Raw genomic sequence first — 23,656 nt, forward strand, 5'->3', positions numbered from 1 at the left:
TCTCTATTTCGAAGGAATTGTTTTCATTTTCCTGCCAGTTTGCTAACCTGTTTTGATCATTTGGTGGAAGCTATAATTGTAGGTGGGAACATTTTGAGTAACAGTTCGCAATCCAGTGTAGCTGCTCTTCGCACTAAATCCTGTTATTAAAAAGCTCAGGCTGAGATCAAGCCAAGGGCTGTAACGAACTTGACAGAGAACAACTTAACTTTGCCTGGTGAGATAAAGAAAATTCTTTTTTGAGTTTGCATTCTTATTTATTCTGAAGTAAATTATTAGCACTTTGTTATTTTATATTTCTGTAGCAGCTCTGTGAACTATATCAGGAATCTAAATCAGGCAATGATGAAAGATATGATAGAGATATGATAGAGAGGTAGATTTGATAGTATTTTAGTGCTTGTAGAAATTAGGTCCCTGTTTTCCTTACCATTTCAGAAAGTGGGCTTTTTATCATTCCCTCCTATCACTTCTGTCATAATGAAAAACTGAGATGAGAAAACGTAGTGTTTAGAAGCAGTTATAATAATTGGTACAGTATATATTTCCAAAAAAGGACTGGTAGTCAGAGATTGGAACTCTCATGGGGCATAAAAATTTTTTTCAGAAAATTTTTCTGGGAGGAAAGTATATTCCAAATTGAATGCAATTTGATGGTTCCCTCGGCATTACACACTACCACACTTAAGAACTGTGGTGGCTCAGAGGCTTCATTTTTTCATCTGGGCACTAGGTGTCAGGGTTTTTCCTTCTCAACAATTTAGCATTCAAACAAGCCTCTTGAATCGCCCTGTTTGGTGAAGCAAAGCCACTTGTGTCTTTCCTTTTCTTTCACTTGGCATGGTAGGCTTTTCCAAATGTTCCTACAGTATATAATTGCAGTTTTACCTCTTTAGTTGGAGATGTGTTGAACCAACATCAGGGCTTTAGACATTCTTTTAAGAAGAGGAAATAAAGTAGTGTAAATTTAAGTTTAAAGACTAGCTGCCATCGTGACTGTTGGTTTCAGTTCTGCTTTATTTTCTCGGGGATGAAATTGTGGGGATGGTAGGGATTAGGAATTCTATTCTGAAACTGGTCAACTCTACCAGTAACTATATTCAATTGTTGTTCAATTGTTCACAGTGTCTGGTACCATCGAAGCATCATGTCTCTTTATTTTTTGATTATAAGATATTTTAAACAATACAGAAAAATATAAAGAGATATGACAAATACCTCTACATCAGCGACCAGCTTGAACAAATCTTACTGTGCTTCTCACTTACATGTTGCTATAATCCTTTGAAGTTTTTAATTGAGTGAAAAAAATTTAGAAATTGGGTAGGGAAAGGAAGTTGTTAAGCTTAAATAAGCCTAAAAGATTAGAAGAAATTAATTAGTAGATCTATTCTGACAGTTCTTAGGCTGGACCTTTTAACCCAAAGGACCTTTTATTTTAGAAAAACCACCATGGACCTCTTATTTTAGAAAAACCACCATAACCCTCTGTCTTAATTCACTTGGTTGACATTTTCCATACTCTCAGAGGAATTGCATAGGTTATCCTGGACTCGGATCCTAGTGGAACCCATTATGGTCTAAAACTGCCTGGAGAGAACATGTATATGCTTGTGAGTTTGATTAAAGAAAGGGTTGACTATTGCTCATGAACATAGGACCAAATATTTTTCTAGCTGAATACTAGATTTTTGTACATTGTTTTACTCAGCTTAACCCCCAAATAGCTTCATAAATGTGAAGCTAATTTGGATGTGTTTTATTGGGCTTTTGTTTCATTCTTTTGAAATCAGTTTAACTTCTTGTACTAGGTATGAAAATTAAGTCAGTGTCAATCTTTTCAGATATGTTAGAAAAGCAGCATATTTGAATTATAGTATGCTGAAGGTGAGCTCTGAAATAGATCTAAGAAAAGCAGGTCTAAAAAAGATGAGCACAATCTATGCACTGATCAGGGACCATCTAACAGCCACCAGTCTATCCTTGAAGACAGGAGGAAGTTTGTAAGTGCTTTGAGTTCCTCAGCAGAAAAGGGTTTCATACCACTAGTTATACATAAACAGTCATAATTTGTGCTTGCCTTATTGTTTATTAAGGGCTTCAAAAAAACAATTTTGAATCTTTTTAGGCATAGCAAGATAGGAATTCTAAGTATAGAGAAAGATATGCAGTATTATGAAGAGATTTTTTTTTAAAGACATTATACTGTTTTTTTTTTATTTTAGCCCCATTCTAAGTTAGTATATTTGATTACAAGTAATTGTCTGAAGTTATCTTTCATTTGGATCCTTCATTAGAAAAATTTTGAGGCTAAAGAAAATATACAAACAAAAAAGGGCTAGGAATGTGGCTCAGTGGTAGAGTATCTGCCTAGCATGCAGGAGATGAAATTTTGAGGCTGATTTTGAAAAAATACATCTTCCTACCATGGAATTGCTTCTCATGAAATTCTAACACTGTTCTTTTGGGACGCATATGGTCTTCTCAGAATTCTTTCTGAATGACTGTTATTACTGTTGGAGATTTCTCATCAGGTTGATTAGTTGGTTTTGACTCACTTCATTGTTAGCAACTAAGCTTTAGTGAACTTGATCAATTTTGAAAATCTGAAATTGTCCATTGGCTCACTAGAGTAGTCCTTGTGGAGAACTCCTATTTTTTTTTTTTTCCAAAAAACAAATCCTAGAAATAACCCTTAAATAAAGAATGTACTTGCCAGCATTTTCATACATGTCTTAAGCTTTAAGGTTTTACTGGAAAAGAATGTGACATAGTACCCTATGTCAAAAAACTTTACAGCTCCAAATAGAAGCAATAATGAACATCAGGACAGCAATAGATGACACCAGAGGAAGAGGTGTAGCGTGGAGCACCAGAGTTCAACATTCCTTCATATGATTAATGGGCAAGGCTCTAGAACTATGTAGGCCAACTTGGTTAATTTCCATATCAACAAATTAATCCTGTGTCTCATTTCTCAAATACCACTGGCTTCTGTGTGCATGTTTGAAAAATAATAATAATAATTGGTATGCTTATTAAATTACTGGGTGTTCAGGAAAAATCATTATTTCAAAATTATTATTTCTGATCTTTGGAAATGTTGGCAAAAATTACCACCAGAATAAATTCTTTTTTTGTTCTAAAAATTATACTTTTCTTACCCTCTTACCATATCTTAGAGGGGCTAAGTCTCTTCAGCCATTTTTTAATCACCCAAGCATGAAAAAAAGTTTTTTCGATGATTAAGAAAATTGTTTTGGGGGCTGGGATTGTGGCTTAGTGGTAGAGCGCTCGCCTAGCGCGGGTGGTACCCAGGTTTGATTCTCGGCACCACATAAAAATAAAGGTATTGTGTTCATTTACACCTAAAATACATAAATAAATACATATTTAAAAAGAAAAGAAAAGAAAATAGTTTTGGGCTGGGGTTGTGGCTCAGTGGTAGAGGGCTTACCTAGCATGTATGAGGCACTGGGTTCAATTCTCAGCACCGCATATGAATAAAATTCATTGACAACTAAAAAAAAAAGAAGAAGAAGAAAATTGTTTTGAGCTCTTTTGTGTGATCATATAGCACTAATGGAACATGCTCTATCTGACAGATAGTGTAGTATACAAAGGTGTAGGTATTTTTTTCCACCTGGTTTTCACAAATAGAACACATGAAGTTAAATGTTACATTACTTTATGGCTTAAAAATTTATCTTTTAAAACCTATACAGTATTTTATGGTATTTCATTGTATGTTTTATTATGAGACTAACATGAGTTAAAATTTCTATGGCAATTATTTTTTATATTTTTGTGAAGATTTAATATTCCATACAAAATACAAGAGGGGGAAAAAGTCACATTTTGTTCTGTAGCTAAAAAGGAACTCAAGTTCCAATTCCTTCTCTGTGGGTTTTAGTTTTCTCATTTTTATGTTGCAAATAATACCTAAATCCATTTCAGTTATGACATACTAGAATTTTTTTGTATTGCTGCCCCAGGGCTCTGTAGGGTGGTTATCTTCTTGGCATTAGCAGAATTAGAACAATAGCTACTGAAGGCTTTGCCAAAAATCACTCAAGTTTTAGACTTTTAGCATAGAAAATAACATTTCAGCCACAGTCTAACCTATATTTAAATCTGTATGAAAAGACATTTGTTGCTACTGACAGAACTTACAGTGTGGAGATAGAACTTACATTGTGGAAATAGAAGAAAGGCAACTGTGGCAATGATGTTCTCTTCCTGCCTTCTACAGCATCGCTAGAGTCCATGGATGCATCTTACAACCACAAAAAACAAAATCCGGTCATGTTTTGCCCCTTAGCTTTCCCTTCAAATTTCCTTGTTGAGCTTAACATTGTTATTTTATTTTATAGCAACTGAATCCTTGGAAAGTTCCTGTGGTGCTTGCGCATTCTATTCACACCGATAGTACAATTAATGTTGATGTCAATTTTGGTGTTAATTTTGGGTCATGATTAGTGTTGACACTTTGTGTCAGACTAATGGCATTTATGGGTACCACCAGAATAAATGTTAATATTATCATGTTTTTAGTGTCTGTTATAGTAACATTAAACCAAGGTCCTCCCAGGAGAAAAAATACATATATGGATAGATAGATAATGCCTTTCTGTATTGCTGGTGTTACTCAGTGAGAAAATGACATCTCAGGGCAGAATCCTAATCACTGTTTGGAGCATCAGAAATAATGATCACCTCTGATCGGAGGTTGTGAATAATTCATTTGGTTTGATTTTCACGTCCTGTCCAGTGATACTTTTCAAACCAAATGTGTTTCTACAGGAAAATAATGGTCCCACTTCTTATGGAAATACTGTGGCACAAATCATTTTACCCACATAAAAACAGTTAAATAAGACTGTTCTCTTCTGCTTGCTTTCTCCTCCCTCCTCCCACCTCCCTCACTTGAGTGTATTTATTCCAGGATTGGAATGTGGCCAGAGAAATATTTTCTTTCTCAGTACTTGTATAAGGAAAACAAATACTTATTTCTTCTAATCCTTAGTTTGATCACTGTAGCTTTATTCTCTTCCCTTTTTCACTTTAAAACAATTAACTTAGCTTGATATCCCTTAAGAAACCTGTGAGTTGAAATGACCTGTTATGAAAATTTATCTGAAATAAAATATTTTAAAACTTATCCATGGCAATATTAATGCAAAGACAGTTTTCAGTAAGTACTTACTGAAAGGACCACTCAGATAGTCAGTTCTAACGAGAGAAAGTGATCAGGGAAGATTCTGGTGCTGCCAGTATCAAGAAACCCGAGTCTGAAACTCAGTAGATCACAAACCCACCCACTATCTCAGACAGGCTACAGGTTGCCCTTTTGTTGCTTCCTTAGCTGGTCAGTCCTTATCCCTGAGTAGTGGAGTGTCATTTTTACCAGGTTTCATTTGAGTAGAAATGTGGGCAAGAAAGAGAAGACAGAAAAAAAACGGAATTCAATGAAGGGATTTCCCTTGTTTGTTATTCTTCAGTTACTATACAAGGCAGCTTGGGCTTAGGTGAAATCAATGAATGTCACATTCCTAATCACATTGTCACACTTGTGACACTATACTTTTATAGTGATTGCAGAATTTTTGCAATATAAAATCTTCATTGTTTATATAACATAGACTCCTCTATGTAATTTGACTGAAAAACTTATGGTGTCCTAATTAGATGGAGGGGGAAGAAATATGCCTGTCTTCGAAGTAATACCAAATCCTCTGAAACAAAGCTATTCTTAGAATATTTTAAATATTCTGATCCTGAATGTTGTGATACCACCCCTGCCCTTTTTTTCCCCTAAATCTAACAAGGGCCAGGGGGAGTATTTCTCAACCTAGTGTTCATCATCAGGCAGAAAGTGTTTTGCATTCAGAAACCACTTCCAGTATCAAATTCAATTTTGTCAAGTGATTAGTTGAATTTGGTAGAGAATAATTTAAAAACACAAAGCTGGAAATGGCTGTGGTGCTTCTGCATTGGAGGAGAGCAGTTGCTATTCCAAAGTTGCAATCCTCCTTTCAGTGACTATGCATCGCAACTGGATTATTGTGTTACGTGTCTTTGCAGCTGTTATAGACCTGCATCTGTTGACACCATGTGTTCCTACCGAGGACTGCTGGAAGAAATAGGGGAGTGGACGAATTGATACCTTGCCTGCCTATCAGTGCAAACGTCCTTTATGTACATATGTTTGTAAAGCTCTTTAGCCCCCTTCAAGATGAAAGGCTCTGTATAAATATAAGCTTTCGATTTTAGTACATGTTTGTAATACATGTGGTACAGTCCTAAATATGTATTTAGCTGATAGGCACTGTTCTTGTCTATTGTACAAATATTGACTTAAAAAGTATAAATATGTATTTAACCATCAGAGCAGAAAAACACTGAAGCAGTTACTTCTCAGGTAGGGATATTAATATTGTATAAACCTATATATACATTCTACCACATCATTGCAGAGCATTTCCTTTTAAAAAATGAAATGATAGCCCAACATACTAAGATAGTTTTTTTGTTTCTCCCCCAGTGCTAGAGAATGAACCCAGTGCTTTGTATATGCAAGGCAAGCATTCTACCACTGAGCTACACTCTGAGCCCTAAGATAGTCTTTTTCTTTTTCTGTTTTTTTCCTCGTACTGGAGATTAAAGCTGGGGTAGGGTGAGGGTGGGGACACTTTATCACTAAGCTAGATGCTCTTACCTTTAAAAATATATTTTATTTTGAAACAAAGTTACTAAAGCTGACCTTGAACTTGCAGTTCTCCTACCTAAGCCTCCAAGTAGCTAGGATTACAAGTGCGTGCCGCTGTGCATTCCCCTAACATAGTTATTGGTATTCTTTTAATTTTCATATATTTATTTTTCTCTTTTTAACATACATATGATAACTAAAATTGAGAATTAAAACATAGGAAATCCCTTAAGCTGATGAGATTTCCCCCCCCTTAAAAATACTTTTTTTTTTGGTATTGAGGATTGAACTCAGGTGCATGTTACCACTGAGCTACATCTTCAGTCCTTTTTATTGTTTATTTTGAGATAGGGTCTCAGTCAGTTAATGAGGCTGACTTTAAACTTGGAATCCTCCTGCCTCAGCCTCCCAAGTCCCTGGGATTATAGGCATGTGCCACCATGCCCAGCAAAAAATGTTTTTTTATTGTGGAAATACTCAAATATGTACCAAAGTAGGAATAATAATATAAACTACCAGGTACCTGTCATTCAGTGAAAAGGTACTTGGTAATATTTTCACACTGTGTGTGTGTGTGTGTGTGTGTGTGTGTGTGTGTGTGTGTGTTACTAGGGATGGAACCTAGGGATGCTCTACTGCTTGAGCTATATCCTCATCCCTTTTTTATGTTTTATTTTTGAGAAACGGCTCTCACTAGTTCTTGAGGCTGGCTTCAAATTTGTGATCCTCCTGCCTCAGCCTCCCAAGTTTCTGGGGTTGCAGGTGTAAGTCACCATGCCTGACTCACTTTAAATTTTTGTGAATTAAAAAGTAAATGAGGGCTGGGGATGTGGCTCAAGTGGTAGCGCGCTCACCTGGCATGCGTGCGGCCCAGGTTCAATCCTCAGCACCACATACAAACAAAAGATGTTGTGTCCGCCAAAAACTGAAAAATAAATATTAAAAAAAAAATTATCTCTCTCTCCCTCTCTCTCTCTCTCTTAAAAAAAAAAGTAAATGAGAGGGGGGCTGGAGTTGTAGCTCAGTTGTAGAGCACTTGCCTTGTATGTGTGAGGCACTAGGTTCAATTCTCGGTACCACATATGAATAAGTAAATAAAATAAAGGTTCATCAACAACTGAAGAAAAATGGTTCTCTTAAAAAAAAAAAAGAAGTAAATGGGGGGGGGCAGAGTTGTGGCTCAGTGGTAGACTGCTTGCCTAGTATGTGTGAGGTACTGGGTTTGATCCATGGCACTACAAAAAAATAATCAAATAAAATAATTGAAGGTATTGTGTTCATCTACAGCTAAAAAAAAAAAAAGCAAATGAGAAAGATTGTAAGTTCAAGGTCAGCCTCAGCAACTTAGTGAGACCTCTGTCTGAGAATAAAATATAAAAAAAGATTAGGGAATGTAGTTTAGTAGAGGGGAAAAAAACATTGATGTCATCAATGCAATATAAACACATTAGAGAAAGTTTGGAAAATGAAAAACATACACAATTTTATCATCTGAATAACTATTATCTCATTTTACTAGTACCCACTAGCATGTTTTTAGATAAAGTTTTTAAAACATACTGTGCATTTACTATGTGCGTTTGCCATTCTTGGACTTAGTATACATTTAATCCTCACACCAAACTTATATAGAAAATTGTTATTACCTCATTTTGAAGAAACTGAAGCACAGAAAGATTAGTATCTTATCTAGGATTATATGACTAGTAACTGACTGACTCTCTGTTTTATTAGATTCAGACTGAGAATCTCAGAATCTGGCTCCAGAGTCTGTACTCTTAACTACAAGATTATTTTGCCTCTCACAATTTTGCATGCAATTTTGTGTCCTCCTCCTTCTAATTTAGTATTACATTTTGATGTGTTAGAATGTTATTCACAGCCATCACTTTGTAAGACTATATAAACACTACAGTGACTCACTATCCCATTTACTTCCTTCCAAAAATGTGGTTATCATGACATTTGTATGGTGCTATAATTGATGTTCACCTTCCATATTGTGTTTAGCTAAAGGCAGTAGCACTAGTCTGGAAAATATTTCCTTAACTAGTAAAGAAATATCACTTCTTTTTCTGTGAACTTTACTTTAAAAAATAAACAATTCAGGCACAGGCATAGGCACAGGTGTGCACAACCTATAATCCCAACTACTTGGCAGACTGAGGCAGGAGGATGGCAGACAGATTGCAAGTTCAAGGCCAGCCAACCTGAGCAACTTAGCAAGATCCTATTTCAAAAAGAAGGTGGGGGTGGGATTCCTTCTGTGGATGTAGTTCAGTAAATTCTTGCAGAAACAGTGCCTACCTGGAATAAGCCAATAAGGAATGTTTCCAAAGCCCACATTCACCATTATATGCAACTCATACTAGCTATAAGAACAAGTTACTTAATTACCCAGTGCCTCAATTTCCTCATGGCAATAACAACTACCTTTAAGATAATAGGGTTTTTTTTTTTTCTGCGGTGGTGGTGCTGGGGATTAAACTCAGGGGCACTCAACCACTGAGCCACATCCCCAGCCCTTTTTTTGTATTTTATTTAGAGACAGGGTCTCAGTGAGTTGCTTAGCACCTTGCTGTTGCTGAGGCTGGTTTTGAGCTCACAATCCTCCTGCCTCGGCCTCCTGAGCCACTGGGTTTACAGGTGTGCACCACTGCACCCGGCAATAAAAATAGGGTTTAAAAAAAAAAAAAAACAAAAAAACATTTTTGTTGTCAATGAACCTTTATTGCATTTATTTATACATGGTGCTGAGAATTGAACCCAGTGCCTCACACATGCTAGACAAATGCTCTACCACTAAGCTACAACCCCAGCCCAATAATAGGGTTTTTATATAATTTAATGTGGTGTGTGTTACAACAGTCCCTTCAGAAAGGTATTACCATCTCCATTTTATAATTGGGAAAAGTGAGGCTATTAAAGATTGACTTAACTAAAATTTTACAGCTAGCATAAAACGGACAGTTTGACTCCTCCACTGAAACTCTTAACCACTATCAGTATTGTCAACTTGTAGTACAGTGTAGCATATAATAGATGTTCAGTTAATAATAGCTAGTAAAGAAAAAAGTTTAATGATATTTAGGACTGTGATCTATATCTCCAGATATCAGTCATAGATGCAGTGTTCATTACTCCCACGTTATGTCCAGGGATCTTGCAAGGCACTAGAGGAGGAGATATAATGGTTCAAGATGGTGAGCTAACAGAAGTCCTAGGTAGTATATGAATTAATTATCAAATGGGTTCTCTGCATGAAGGTCTTAGTTTAAGAGACTGGAAAAGAGAAAGGTTACTTTGTGCTTGGGAAGCTTTACTGAGGAATGGGATTTGAACCAACTTTTTGGATTAGATAGAATATGGACAGGTTGGGCTGGGGATGTGGCTCAAGCGGTATCGCGCTCGCCTAGCATGCGTGGGCCCGGGTTCGATCCTCAGCACCACATACAAACGAAGATGTTGTGTCCGCCGAGAACTAAGAAAAAATAAATAAATGTTAAAATTCAAAAAAACAAAAAAAAGAATATGGACAGGTTGAGAGGAGAAAAAAGGGTAAGCTTTATGTTAAAGTTAATATAATAGAATTCTGTTTCTGATAGTTTGTTTATCAAACCCATGGGTATTATTTCCTTTACTTTGCATCTGAGGACATTGAAGTTCAATAAAAGTTAAATAATGTTCCCAGGTGTCAGAGTTAATAAGCAATGGAGCCTAGATTTAGATCTAAGTTTGGTTGACTCCAAAGCCCATATTCATCATTATATGCCTTACTGTTCGATTAGCAGTGAAATCCAAATTTTAATGTAAATTGAACAACAGATACTTTCTTAGATGTTTATCCGTTATGCTGGCTCAAAATTAAATCCCTTCTAGTAAGGAATCTTGCTGTACAAAGATTGGGATAATAGTATCCATTCTATAATAGTGCTTTTTAAGGCAGTGGGGGCAGGGGGATGGGATAAAGAACACACTTCAGAAAGACATTGATAAAGAATAGTGTGTTCTTGGTGCTGCTGTGTTGACACCTAATTAGAAGTCAATATTGTAAGCATAATGACCTGGCCAATTGCTGAACTGACTGCCCAAGTGACACAGTTAGAGTCCCCAGATAATAACGAAAGATAAGAGTATTATTTGCCTGCCCAGTGCCACATTGTCACAGTATTTACATTAGCACGCAAATGCTGAAGTAGATTCGTCAGGGCTTGCATCTAAGCTGCTTCTGGCCTAGGTGGCTAAGGGTAATATATCACAAAATTTGGTGTAAAACCCAATCTTCCTAACTACAAATGCATTTAGAGGAAAATAGACAGAAAATAGCTTTTCTTTCTTGAAAAACAAAAGAGTGGTTGGGCTAAAGCAGCACACGTAGAAAGCAGAGAAAATATTCCTCCCCATACAGTCATTGTATTAACTATCTTCTTAAGAACCACAGCCAAAATTATCCTGATATTTGGGGTTTCTCTGTGCTATCTTTTGGGTGATGTGTTTCTCCTTCCCTTATCTGTCTTTAATGAGCAGATAGAGTAATATCTCAGAAGGCGATTGGATTTTTTCCGGTGTATTATATCCATTTTGATTTGTGTTTGGCCAATGGTATGATATATTAAATAGCTTATATTTATCTGTGGGTGTTTCACATATATATTTCTTAATGCTGAGAATCACAAATAGCTGTGTGGAAAGCTTCAACCAGCCTGATTACAGTGGATGTGCAATTGGATTGAGAAATGTGTACTCAGAGCTTATGATCACTGGCCCGGTTGAGTCTGGGTGATGCATGTGGCTTTCTAGGGATGCTGCTATTTACATCTGTTAATGGCCCTTCTTGATGGCCAGCTCCCCAATGAGGTGATATGCAGCAGCCTGGGGATGAGGGACCAAGGCTGCAGATGTGGCTGGGCTCCATTAGGCAGGACCAGGAATACTCATCTGGTTGGCTTTGTTTTGGGAGGTGAGTGGTGGGGGCAGGGAGGGAAGCATGAGCTAGAAAGGGGGGCATGAAAAGCATTATTTATCCAGGTATATGGGAAAAAGACAGGCAGACATGAAAAACAGCAGCTGTAACTGGATTGTAAGTGAATAGAAAAGAAACGGAACTAGCAGATAACAAGTAGAAGGATTGACTAGTTCTCACATAGGAAGGGATTGAAAAAGGAGAGGGTGGTGAGGGTTTGGGAAGAGTCATGTCACTCTGCCTTTTAAGCCATCATCACTTATTGTGTGGTGATCAGATGCTACTAAACAGAACAGAGATTTACATGTATCATAGTATAGCAAGAGATTAGTTCTGTGCATCCTTTAGTTTTCTGATATTGGAAAAAAGCAACAAGAATTGCTCTTAAGAATACATTGCTGAGTCACAGTAAATTGTTGCAGGAATGGTGCCTACCTGGAATAAGCCAATAAGGAATGTTTCTATTCCTGTCAAATGGTAGAGGACAGTAAAAGGACACCAAAGTTGTACAGTCCATGAGAGGTGATTCTCCTTCTGCTCCCTTATGAGTTAAAGGTTTCTTGGAATGAATCTCACTAAAACTAGAAACAATGGCTCAGTATACAAGTTAGTAAAATGGGAATTCTGGATTTAATTACCACTGTCAAGGCATTCTTCTACACGTATCTTGAGTGTAGGTAGACTTTGTTTTTTTCTATCTTTGAGTAGGACCAAAGAAGGAATTGAGACCACTTTGGAATAAATTGTAAACCACCCATTCTTAGCAAAGTCTATAGGGAGTAGTATACTGGAGGATTTAAAAAAAAAATTTTTTTTTTTTTCTGGCTTTCAACAGGGAGTTTGGCTCTTTAGTACTGCCTATTTTTACATGAATGATGAGTCCTAGGTATACTGTCATACCTTCAAGGAACCTGAGAAAAAATTCTGCATGTAAGAAGCTTGTGTTTATTCATTTGTTTATATCTTTGCAGATTGGCATGGTAGCTTGGAAAATGAGCCTTAAAAGTCCTGAATATCCAGAAGGCAGGGATATTATTGTTATTGGCAATGACATTACATACCGAATTGGGTCCTTTGGGCCCCAGGAGGACTTGCTATTTCTAAGAGCTTCTGAACTTGCCAGGGCAGAGGGTATCCCACGCATCTTTGTAGCAGCCAATAGTGGAGCAAGAATTGGACTGGCAGAAGAAATTCGTCATATGTTTCATGTGGCCTGGGTAGACCCTGAGGATCCTTATAAGGTACGGACTAAGAAGAGATAATATTTCAAAATACTGTATTGTTATGCACATGTGTTTGTACATGTGAGGGGTAGGGGAAAGGAAATGGTTTAAATTTGAAAGTCTGCACTTATGATGATAATTAAATATAAACAAAATTACTGATCAAAATTCCTTAAGATACCATATTAGGACGTTATGTCTAACTGTGTTTTTAGTATGCTCACCTGGTTTTTCCTTCAGCTTTAAAACAGATTGCTGTTGCTTGAACATTAGATGAGATAATTGGAATGCATTTAGCATGAGACATGCCAAACCCAAAACATACATCTTAAAACTATTCCACTGTGGTTTTTAGGACTTAGAGCCAGTCATGAACAAAATTCATTATACCTTCAGCTTCTTCTCTAACCTCCCTGGTCCTACTTGAAACCTATTTCTTTTCTAAAGATACCACTTCCCCTATAACCTTCTTAAGTACTGACTGATTTCTCTCTACTCTGCTACTGAGCCTGGAGGGGGAATACTGTCTTCTTTGATCCTCATTGCTACTTTGAGTCCTTTTATTCTCCTTTTTCCAGGAAAACTCTCCATTTTGAGTCTCATGTCATCAGACTATGCCCTACTATCACTACTCCTTATTACAGTGTTTTTCCACCCTTTGATCACAGCCTCTCATTCTTTATATGTTTTAGTTCCTGGCTTATTGTTGCTTTCTCCAGTACTCTTAGTCATGTGATAATTCTTGGTGATTGCTCTATCTACATAGACAATCCTTCCTATAATCAGGCTTCTTGGATCCTAGAGTTTCTCTCCTTCTCTGGTTCCTCTCCTCCACCCTAGTTCAGCCTCTCATTCCCCATAATTTCAGTTTCAAGCATCACTTTGTTTTCACCCTCATTCTTTCTTTCCAACTCACTTTCTCTAGTTCTCTTGAGTCCAACAATCCTTTAAACCCACCAGGACCTACCACCTTTTTTTCTGTCCTTTATCCTCCTTTCATTCCTTTTTTTTTCTTCTTCCTGGTACTGAGGATTGAACAAGAAAAAGAAAAATCCCCGCTCTAATCTAGGACCTTCCTTCTTGTACACCTGATGTCCCTTCTTGCCAACTTAAGGATGTTAATCAGCATGTCTTGTGCCTCTCCCCTACATCCCCACTTTCCCTCTCTACTGGATCTACCCCTTTAGCATACAGATACTTATCCCTCCACTGACTATCCCTACTTCATTTTCTCCTTCCCTTTAGAGCAGCACTTTTTAAGAGTTTTCCATATACTCTTCTCTTGTTCCCTCTTTAGTGACCGTTGCCCCTCACCATTCTACTGTAGTTGCTTTTATCAAGGTCACCTGTGATTGCATATTGCTGAATTCTTCAGTGAATTCGTTGTCCTCATCTTAGTTATTTGATGATTCAGCAGCATGTGACACAGTTGGTTACTCTTTCATTCTTGAAATACTTTCTTCTCTGCTTCCAGTATCCCCGAGTCCTCTTTTTGTCTTTCTACCTTCCTACCTCCTCTTTCAGTTTCCTTTGCTGCCTTTCATATCTTTACCTGTGAAACTGTTTCAGAGAATAATGAAAGTATTCTGTATTTTGATTGTGGAACAGTTGACAGATTTTATTGCTTAAAAAATATAGTTCAATTAAATTTGTTTTAAGAATGTAGGGAAATTGGTAGTGACCACCAACAGTTATGGGTTTTGGGGGTGGTGGTGGTGAAAGTGTTCTGAAAATTATGGTGATGGTTGCATAATGTATGAATATACTAAAAACTACTGAATTGTACACACATGGCATGTTAAACACATGCCACGTCTCTACTTTGTATGTGAGTGTATATATGTATGTATACAAATAAATCAATTATAAACTGTTAATTTTTTTATAAAATGTTAATTTTTAAATGTAAATAGGAATTTGGAGTTATTGAAAAAAGCAGGAGGCATGTGTTCAGTGTTCACCATTAGTACCACATAAGCTTCTGATTTTAATTCTGAATCTCTTAGATCTGTGATCTCATATATATTTTGATGATACCATGGAGTTGAGAGAGTGAAGAATAATAATTCGCATAATTCTTTAATTTTATATTGATATCTTTAATAAAGATATCACTGAAGATCCAAAAATTACCCATTAGCCTGTTGAAAATAAAATATACATGGAGTTGCAGTAAGGGAGTATCTTGTTTCAGGACAGTGAATAAAAAAATAGGCACTTTCGTCTTTCAAAGAACCATCTATGGCTGGCATCAAATCAGACAGTAACTCCAAGAAGTGACGTAGCAATTCAAAGTTACCTTTGGAACAAGCTTATTGTGCACACTTTGCTGTATCTTCTGGTTGTGTCACAGTGGCAAATAATGAGTTTAAAACTACTTGTGCTTTACAGGGATACAAGTATTTATATCTGACCCCTCAAGATTATAAGAGAGTCAGTGCTCTCAACTCTGTCCATTGTGAACATGTGGAGGATGAAGGAGAATCCAGGTAGGTATTTATGAATCAGAATAATTTGGTCATGACTAAAGAAAGGAGAATATGATAATTTTTCCTTATTGTGCTGGTAATCGTGACCTTGGAGAGCACTGAGCACTGAATAGTGCTTTTTTTTTAGTTGTTAACAGGCCTTTATTTTATTTATATGTTGTGAACCCAGTGTCTCACACAGGCTAGGCAAGCGCTATACCCCTGAGCTACAACCCCAGTCCTGAAAAATACCTTTTAAACAACTTAGATGCCTTAGGTTTGAATCCTGGCTCTACCACTTACTAGCTGACAGACATTGTTATTGTTTGAGGTTTGAAAATGTTATTTACAATACTTATTCATTTTAAAAAATTGAAACATGGAAACGGGAAGACAAAAAATGAAAAGTAGACACAATCATACCCTGAGACCACAACTTTGAATTTGTTATATTTTAACTGTCATTTTACATCTCTACCTTTTTTTCTATGTAATTGGGATTTTAATAGGAGTTTCTTTTAAATTCTTTTCACTAAAAAGTTTTTTGGGGGAAATTTCTTACATTCTTAAAATATTATTTGAAAATATGAAATTTCATGGTTGCATAGTATTTCATCACAATGAACAAATCATATTTGAAAATTCAAGCTATTTCTAATTTTTCACTATTATATCCTTTGGCTGAACATTTTTTAATATTAATTTAGGAATATCTCCAATTGTTCTTTTTGGATTAATTTCTAGAAATGGAATTACTGGTCAAAAAGTCCATTTTGGAGATAGGGATGTAGCTTTGTGGGCAGAGTGCTTGCCTAGCAGCATGTTCAAGGTCCTGGGTTTAATCCCTAGTACATTAAAAAAAATAAAATAAAAAATCTCCATCTTTAAGGGTTTTTAAAAATAATCTCCGATTGCCCTCCCAAGATCTGAATTCCTAATCAGCAGTATGTGATAGTGCTTGTTTCCTCTCTTTTAATTTTTCTCTGCCCTTGCCAACATTGATTACTGTCAATTAATAAAGTAGGATAAAAACAGCAATTGTTATTTTAACTTGTAGTTTTGATTACCAGTGAAGCTGAACATTTTTATAATCTCTCTGCAAGTATTTTCTAGAATGTTAATTGCTCCAATACTATTTATTGAATAATTCATGTGTTCTAATTTTTTGTTCTGTCTACTCTTGGGTTAATGCCATACTGTTTTAACTATTCTAGTGGCACATATTTCCTCACTCAAATCTCAAATCATATTATCTGTTTTTGCCTTTTAAATGTAGGCTCGTGTGTGTGTGTGTGTGTGTGTGTGTGTGTGTGTGTGTGTGTGTGTGTTTTGCTGGGGATTGAACCTAGTACCTCATGAACAAGAGGCAAGCACTGGTCCACCACTGAACTACACACCTAATCCTCTTTTCCTTCTTTATTATTTTTTTAATTCCTCAAATCTTTCCATAATGATTTTAATTCAGATTGCATTAGGTCCACACACTAATTTGTGAAGGCTGACATCCTCAGTATTAACTCTAACCAAAAAAGAAGCATGGTATATTTTTTTCATTTATCCAAGTGTATTTTCAAAAGGTTTATAGTTTTCATATAATTTATTACAGAAGTTCCCAAACTTTCTTGGTTCATGGCACCCTTCGCATCTCAGTAATTTTTTCACATCACTCCTAATCTAAAAGATACATATAATATTTCTGTTAAATAAATATTTCTAGTTAAACCCTAACAACTTCATAAGTGTTCCTGTCCTAACAACTTAATAATAATTTGAATAAAATAATACATATGAATTGAAAAAATTACTTCATTTTTAAACCATTTACTTACTATGGGATATTTGTGTCTGTATAATATCTCAAACCTTAGAGTCAGCTTAGCTATAGCCACTCACTTTTCTTCATTGACTTTTGTATAGAGCCTGCTTTTTCCACAGAAACTGCAAAAACCTGGCTTTGTAAAGATAGGACATTGTCAAAAGAAATATAGCACTATTTGGTGTTAAATCGCAAACAACCTAAAGCTAGTTATTCATGTGGGATCTGACAAATATCACATGTTTCTCTCAAATTGAAAATATTCTTCAGTGCCCCTAGAGGTTCACTATGGTGCCTTGGCCGTCTTGGGACACAGTGTGGCCAGTTTCTTCATGTTTATTTTATTTATTTATTTATTTGTTTGTTTGTTTGTTTATTTTGGTGCCAGGGATTAAACCTAGGGGCACTTAACCACTGAGCCACATCCCCAGCCCTTTTTTGTTGTTGTATTTTATTTAGAGACAGAGTCTCACTGAGTTGCTTAGGGTGTCACTAAATTGCTGAGGCTGGCCTTTGAGCTTGTGATCCTCCTGCCTCAGCCTCCCAAGCCACTGGGATTATAGGTATGCGCCTCCATGCCTAATGAAAGCTGTTTGTTTTGTACATTGCTTTTGTTACAAGACAAGTCATTACTTTATTCTGGGGTTCCTCATCTGAAAAAGGAAGATCAGGTAAACTAAGGCCCTTAGCTCAGTGCTGAGCATATAGTAATCAATCAAAAATCCTGGTGGTGGTGTTAGTGGTGGGTTGTTGTTGTTGTTATTATTATTGTGGGTTGTTGTTATTGTTGTTATTATTATCATCATCATCATCATCATTATCTGTAATAATGGCAGTGATATTACCTGTCACACTGGAGTGTTGTGAGGATCAAAAATCATATGAATGTTTTGTTAATTATAAAACACTATACAAAGTTTTTTATTGTAACATTAAAACTTAGTAATACTTTAAAGAATGGTAGCCCTCGATGGTAGAAGACTCAGGTCAGAGAGCAGAAACTGGGAAGTGTATATTCTTTTTTTCTCATAATGTAGTAGAAGAAGATGCTACTTATCATATCATGAATACTTGTGAAGCAATATGCAGCCCTTATGAGAGGATATGCTTCACAGGAAAGGCTGACTGGGCCCATGAGTACTTGATGACTGTGTTGCATGTGGACCTTAAAAAAGAATGTATTACCCCTTCCTCAAATTAATGTGGTTCATTGGCCTCTTAAGGAAGATTAGCTTCATCTGTTATATAACCCTAGAATCTAAGGTCTAGATAAAGAACAAAAGGAAGAATTGGGGAATTACTGAAATAGGAGAAGCTAAAAATAAAAAACTAGAGAAATCTGGAAAGCAGAGCTACAGCATCATAGATGAACAGCAAGAGCAAAGGAAGAGAATTGATGGAGGGCAGACAGAAAAAAGAACAGAGGAATATGGCAATGGGGGAAAGGAGTTTAAGAATCACTATGGAATATTTATTTATTATTTCAATTTTAAAAATTTTGCCAAGCCTCTGGATAGATGTGGAATAGTAAATAACATATGCCCATCTCTACTTCCAACTTTGTATTTTTCCTTTCCTTTATTAGTTGCATTTCCCATTATTAAGTATCACTCCTAATCCCCTACCAGGAAGAAAGACAGATGAGTACTCCCAGTAGATCCATAGGATGTTTTCTGGACAACTGGGTCAGCATTTCACTTCTACTTGTATTCCGCCTTCCCCCCTGGAGAACTATAGCCAGGAACTCTTATGTATGCACTTGGTTTTTGAGAATGAGCAGGAATGGGAGTATGCTGTTTTGGTCTTCCCTTGCATCCCTATCTTGGAAAAGAAAAGCAGTTTTGATTTGAGAAACTAGCTCAAGCGTTCTCATACCCCTCTATTTGGATTTTTTTTTTTTTTTTTTTTTTTTGTGGTGGTGGTACTGGGGATTGAACCCAAGGGTACTCTACTGAGCTATATCCCAGCCCCTTTTCGTTCTTTTTTTTTTTTTTTTTTTAATTTTGAGATAGGGTCTCACTAAGTAGCCCAGACTGGTCTTGAACTTGTGATACTCCTGCCTCAGCCTCCAGAGTTGCTGGGATAATAGGCATGTGCTAACATGCCTGGCTTAATTTTTTAATTCTTATGTAAAACTGTTGATTTGAGGACAGTTAGAGATATACATTGACCCTGCTTTAAAGAAAGAAAGGGCTTTAAAATCTGAGGGCCATCTTGTAGCTTTTGAATGTTCTTTCAGCAGTGAACCTTTAAGGTTCTGGAATGATTGGAGGGTCATCATTGGCCTTTAATGAGATTATCACCATGTGTCAAGCCCTTTTCTTGTTGTCAACCCTTAGAGATAGGTACTACTGTCCCCATTTTACAGAAGTTACTATTATCCTGAGGCATACCACTCTATCAGAGCAAGAATTTGTACCTATCTGCTTAATTCCAGATTTTGTGTTTTATATTCTACCATACTGCTTCCAATAAGAACGAAGCTAAGAAGGAAAAACATATGAAGGATATAAAAGAAAGTGTATAAAGGTCTTATGTTAAATATAAATTTTCAATATGCTTTTAGCAGCCTTTTAATGGTAATATTTGTTTAATAGGTTGTGTTACTATGTTTAACCTTAATACTTTGGCATGACTCTTATCTACTAGGTATAAGATAACAGATATTATTGGGAAAGAAGAGGGACTTGGAGCAGAGAACCTTCGAGGATCTGGAATGATTGCTGGAGAATCCTCATTGGCCTACGATGAGATCATCACCATCAGCCTGGTAAATCCTCATAGAATGTAAATTAATTAATCAGTTTATTTATTTATTTATGGTGCTGGGACTTGAACTCAGGGCCTCCAGAATGATAGACAAAACTCACTGTGTAGTTAGGTTATTTGTGCCCCATTACTACTATTCAGTCCCAGATAAAAGCATTGCTTGCAAATGTTATTTTAATTATGCAAACTAATGGGAACTTAGGATAATGTGAATTAATGAAATAATATAAATTATTTCCCAAGTAAACCTAGGTTTATTTTAGCCTTTACTTTAAGTTCTTATTTCTCTAAATATCCTATTAGACTTTTAACAACTTAAATTTCTTCTCTTCATAGTACTTTTTTTGCTCATACCTATAGTGGGGATGCCAGGCGTCTCTGAAATGGGCAAGATACTATGATCCTTAAAGTTTCTAATATTTGAAATATTGAATTGATTTTGTCTCTTCTATGATTGAACATGTTTTTTTTTTTTGTATTATTAGTCAAACAGACTTCATAAAATGCAATCTTTACTTCTGTTCATGTGGATTTTACACATTTTATCTTTTCCTTAGTTCTTAAAGCTTGGGAGAGGACACAAATATGTGACATGCATAATTTATTCTTTTTTAAGGTGACATGCCGGGCCATTGGGATTGGTGCTTATCTTGTACGGCTGGGACAGAGAACCATCCAGGTTGAGAATTCTCACTTAATTCTGACAGGAGCTAGTGCCCTCAACAAAGTAAGTTTCTAGGGCTTGGGAGGAGTATATGAAGTTTGAAGCTTATCATGAATTCAAAATTCCATACCTTGATTGAGCACATGCCTATAATCCCAGCTACTCAGGAGACTGAGGCAAAAAGAGCTCAAGTTTGAGGCCAGTCTCAGCAACTTAGTGGGACTCTGTCTCAAAATAAGAAAGTGGTAGAGTATCCCTGGGTGCAATCCCCAGCAGTACCACAAAAAATATATCATCATCATCATCTTTATTAAGGGGTCATTCTATTTATGACTTCCTTAGTTTGTATCTTCCTATCTTCCTCCATTATACTTACCCATTGACTTGCTTGCCTTTTTATTCATTCATTCATTTCATTTAACAGATACTTTGAGTAGCTACTGTCTTTCAAGCATTGTTCCAGCCTAACTATATAACCTCTGCTCCAAAGAACTTACATTCTAGTCTGTTTCTAGAAAGACAGAATTAATTGAATGCTTTTGTTCTGGCCCACAGCCCCTTACTTCTTCTTACCTATGTTACTACGAATAAGGCATGTGGGAACTATTCTCATGCATGGAGCTATCTTTAGTTCTAGTTGTATTTGTTCCCATTTCAGGTCTGTAGTGTGGACTAGGCAATGGGCTAGGTGTTTAGGATATCTAATTCTAATGGTTTGAGAAATCTGTCGATAAACCTCTAAAAAAGAAAAAGAGGGCACTTATAGTGTTCTCTTGTATATAAAGTAAGTACTCAGTAAATATTGAGTGGGAAGATAGGTGAATGGGTTGCTGGGAAAGGATATAACGTAGACATTTATCTTTCCTTCCAAAGAAAGACTTTGTATTTTTAAACCAAGCTCACAGGGACTTTTCTAAAGGCAGAAAAAAAAAAAAATGGATGATGAGACTGCTGCTTGCAAAAGTGAAAATTGTCTGAGATGATCTGAATATACAAGGGACAGTGCAGTTCTTACTTCTTTGTAGGCATAGAAAACTTGTTTTCTTTTGAGAGCTAAAAATGCATAATGAAATAGTGAGGGGCTGGTTGTTCTCATGCAATTTATATAAACTTTTAGTTCCTTAACTTTCTTTCTTAGCTGTCAAAGAGGTATTATAAAGCCAAGTATGGTGGCTCATTCTTGTAATCCCAACTTCTTAGGAGACTAAGGCAGGAGAATCATAAGTTTCAAACCAGACTTGGCAACTTAGTATTACCCTGCCTCAAAAAAAAAAGGACTAGGGGTGTAGCTCAGAGGTAGAGCACCTCACTTTCAAGCCTTAGTGCTATACAAAACAAAAGGAGACAAATTATAATTTATAACTTTAAGTAATGTAGTAGAAGCTGGGCAAGGTGGAGCAGATTTGTGATCCCAGCAACTCAGAAGGCTGAGGCAGGAGGAATAAAAGTTCAAGGACAGCCTCAGCATTTTAGCGAGACTCTGTCTCAAAATAAAAAGTGAGAAGGGCCAGGGATATAACTTAGTGGTAAAGCTACCGTTCAGACCCTAGTATCAAAAAAGTAATGTAGTGCTCAAATGAGAATACATAAGTAAAAGTACTTAATAAAATTAGCACAAAGTATTGGTCCTGGTTTTTCAGACAGGCCTTGAACTCATGATCCTCCCAGTTCAGCCTACTTTGTAACTGGGATTATAGATTATAGGCATGTGCCATGGTACCTGGCTTGTTGGTCCTCGTTGAAATTTCATTCCCCTGTCCCCTCTCACATGGTTTGGTGATTGAGTTTGTAGATTTTATACACATACTAAATTATGTTGAATATTGTGTTTATCAGGCTTACAGGAACTTTTATCAAGCCCTGAGTTTCAAGAGGAAAGATAGGGACTAAGTATCCTGTCCTATCATATCTATTTAGAATAGTTGATAATTCCATTAGTCCAATTAAATTTTGGATATGTCACAAATTAGCAGAATTGTTTGATATGATCATCTTGTTCTTTGCTGTCATATGAACTCTCATTCTTTGAGTTTGCATTTGTCTCCAAAGAAAGGCAGAGTAGTGCTAACAATAGCATACTTGGCCATCTTCCTCTTTTTGGAGACTATACTAGAAATGAAGATTATAAACTGCCACACTACTAAAGATTATTGCAGTGAGGAAAAGTGCTGAGAATCTCAATTTTTTTTTTAAGTTGCTCTTTCGGATACCTCCTTAGGATGAGATATTGATAAATATTGAAGAGAGTTTTAGGTACCATTACCTGTGAGGATAGGATTTTCAAATGACACCTGTATTTCCATGATGTTTTCATAAAGAGTGTTAATCTCTAAAATATATATCGTTTCATTGTCCCCCCTCCCCCCACACACACCCAGATTCTATGTTTTGTACAAGGAATATTACAAAAAGTAAAAGTTGTTGGGTTTTGTTTTGGGATTTTTGGTTTTGTTTTTTGTCTAAAAAATTGCCAGTTGTGGTTTAAAGAAAAGTATTAGGTTTTGTTTTGTTTTTCCCATAAAATCTGGTTGAATTGTTCTGATCAAATTCAACATATTCACCTTCTTCCTTGCAGGGATGCTTGCCTTGTTGCAAAGGGAAAGACAAGTAAAGCTGCTGTTGTAACTTACCAGACAGTGCTCATTTTCAGAAGGACATGATCATTTTTAGCTGAAGGGAGTGATCACTAGTAGAGGTTACCTAATCTTGCTTTGCCTGCTTCACTGTCTCATGTCAGCACCTCTTAAGTATAGTCATGTTGTTAGAAGACACTGATTTTATGCAGATTTACTAAGAATGTTCATTCAGCCCCTTTGCTTATTACCTTGTATGAAAAAGGAAACTATTTGGGAGCTACCATGCTCAGATTGCTTCCTCTGACTCACCACTTGTGCATATTCTGTTTTCATATGTGCTGATGTCTTTGTAGTCTCTTTGCCTTTCTTTCTGTAGGTATCTCTGTCTCGCTTACTGTATGTGCAAGTCCCTCTGAGTGCATGCCTTTCTGTGTAAGTGCTGATCTCTCTCTTTGTTTCTATGTCTTG

At 36.4% G+C, this 23,656-nt stretch overlaps 1 protein-coding gene across 6 annotated transcripts in view; it reads left to right on the forward strand.

Moving 5' to 3' along the window:
* Window positions 1-23,656, forward strand: part of Acaca (acetyl-CoA carboxylase alpha) — a 226,922-nt gene that overhangs the window by 143,448 nt on the left and 59,818 nt on the right. For all 6 annotated transcript variants that reach the window (XM_077801005.1, XM_026398068.2, XM_026398066.2 and 3 more), the window contains 4 exons: window positions 12,644-12,913; window positions 15,287-15,384; window positions 19,829-19,949; window positions 20,565-20,675. In XM_077801005.1, coding sequence (XP_077657131.1) covers window positions 12,644-12,913; window positions 15,287-15,384; window positions 19,829-19,949; window positions 20,565-20,675 — 600 coding nt within the window. The remainder of the gene's footprint in view (window positions 1-12,643; window positions 12,914-15,286; window positions 15,385-19,828; window positions 19,950-20,564; window positions 20,676-23,656) is intronic.

Source organism: Urocitellus parryii, chromosome 7, assembly GCF_045843805.1.
Source record: "Urocitellus parryii isolate mUroPar1 chromosome 7, mUroPar1.hap1, whole genome shotgun sequence".
Lineage (NCBI taxonomy): Eukaryota > Metazoa > Chordata > Mammalia > Rodentia > Sciuridae > Urocitellus > Urocitellus parryii.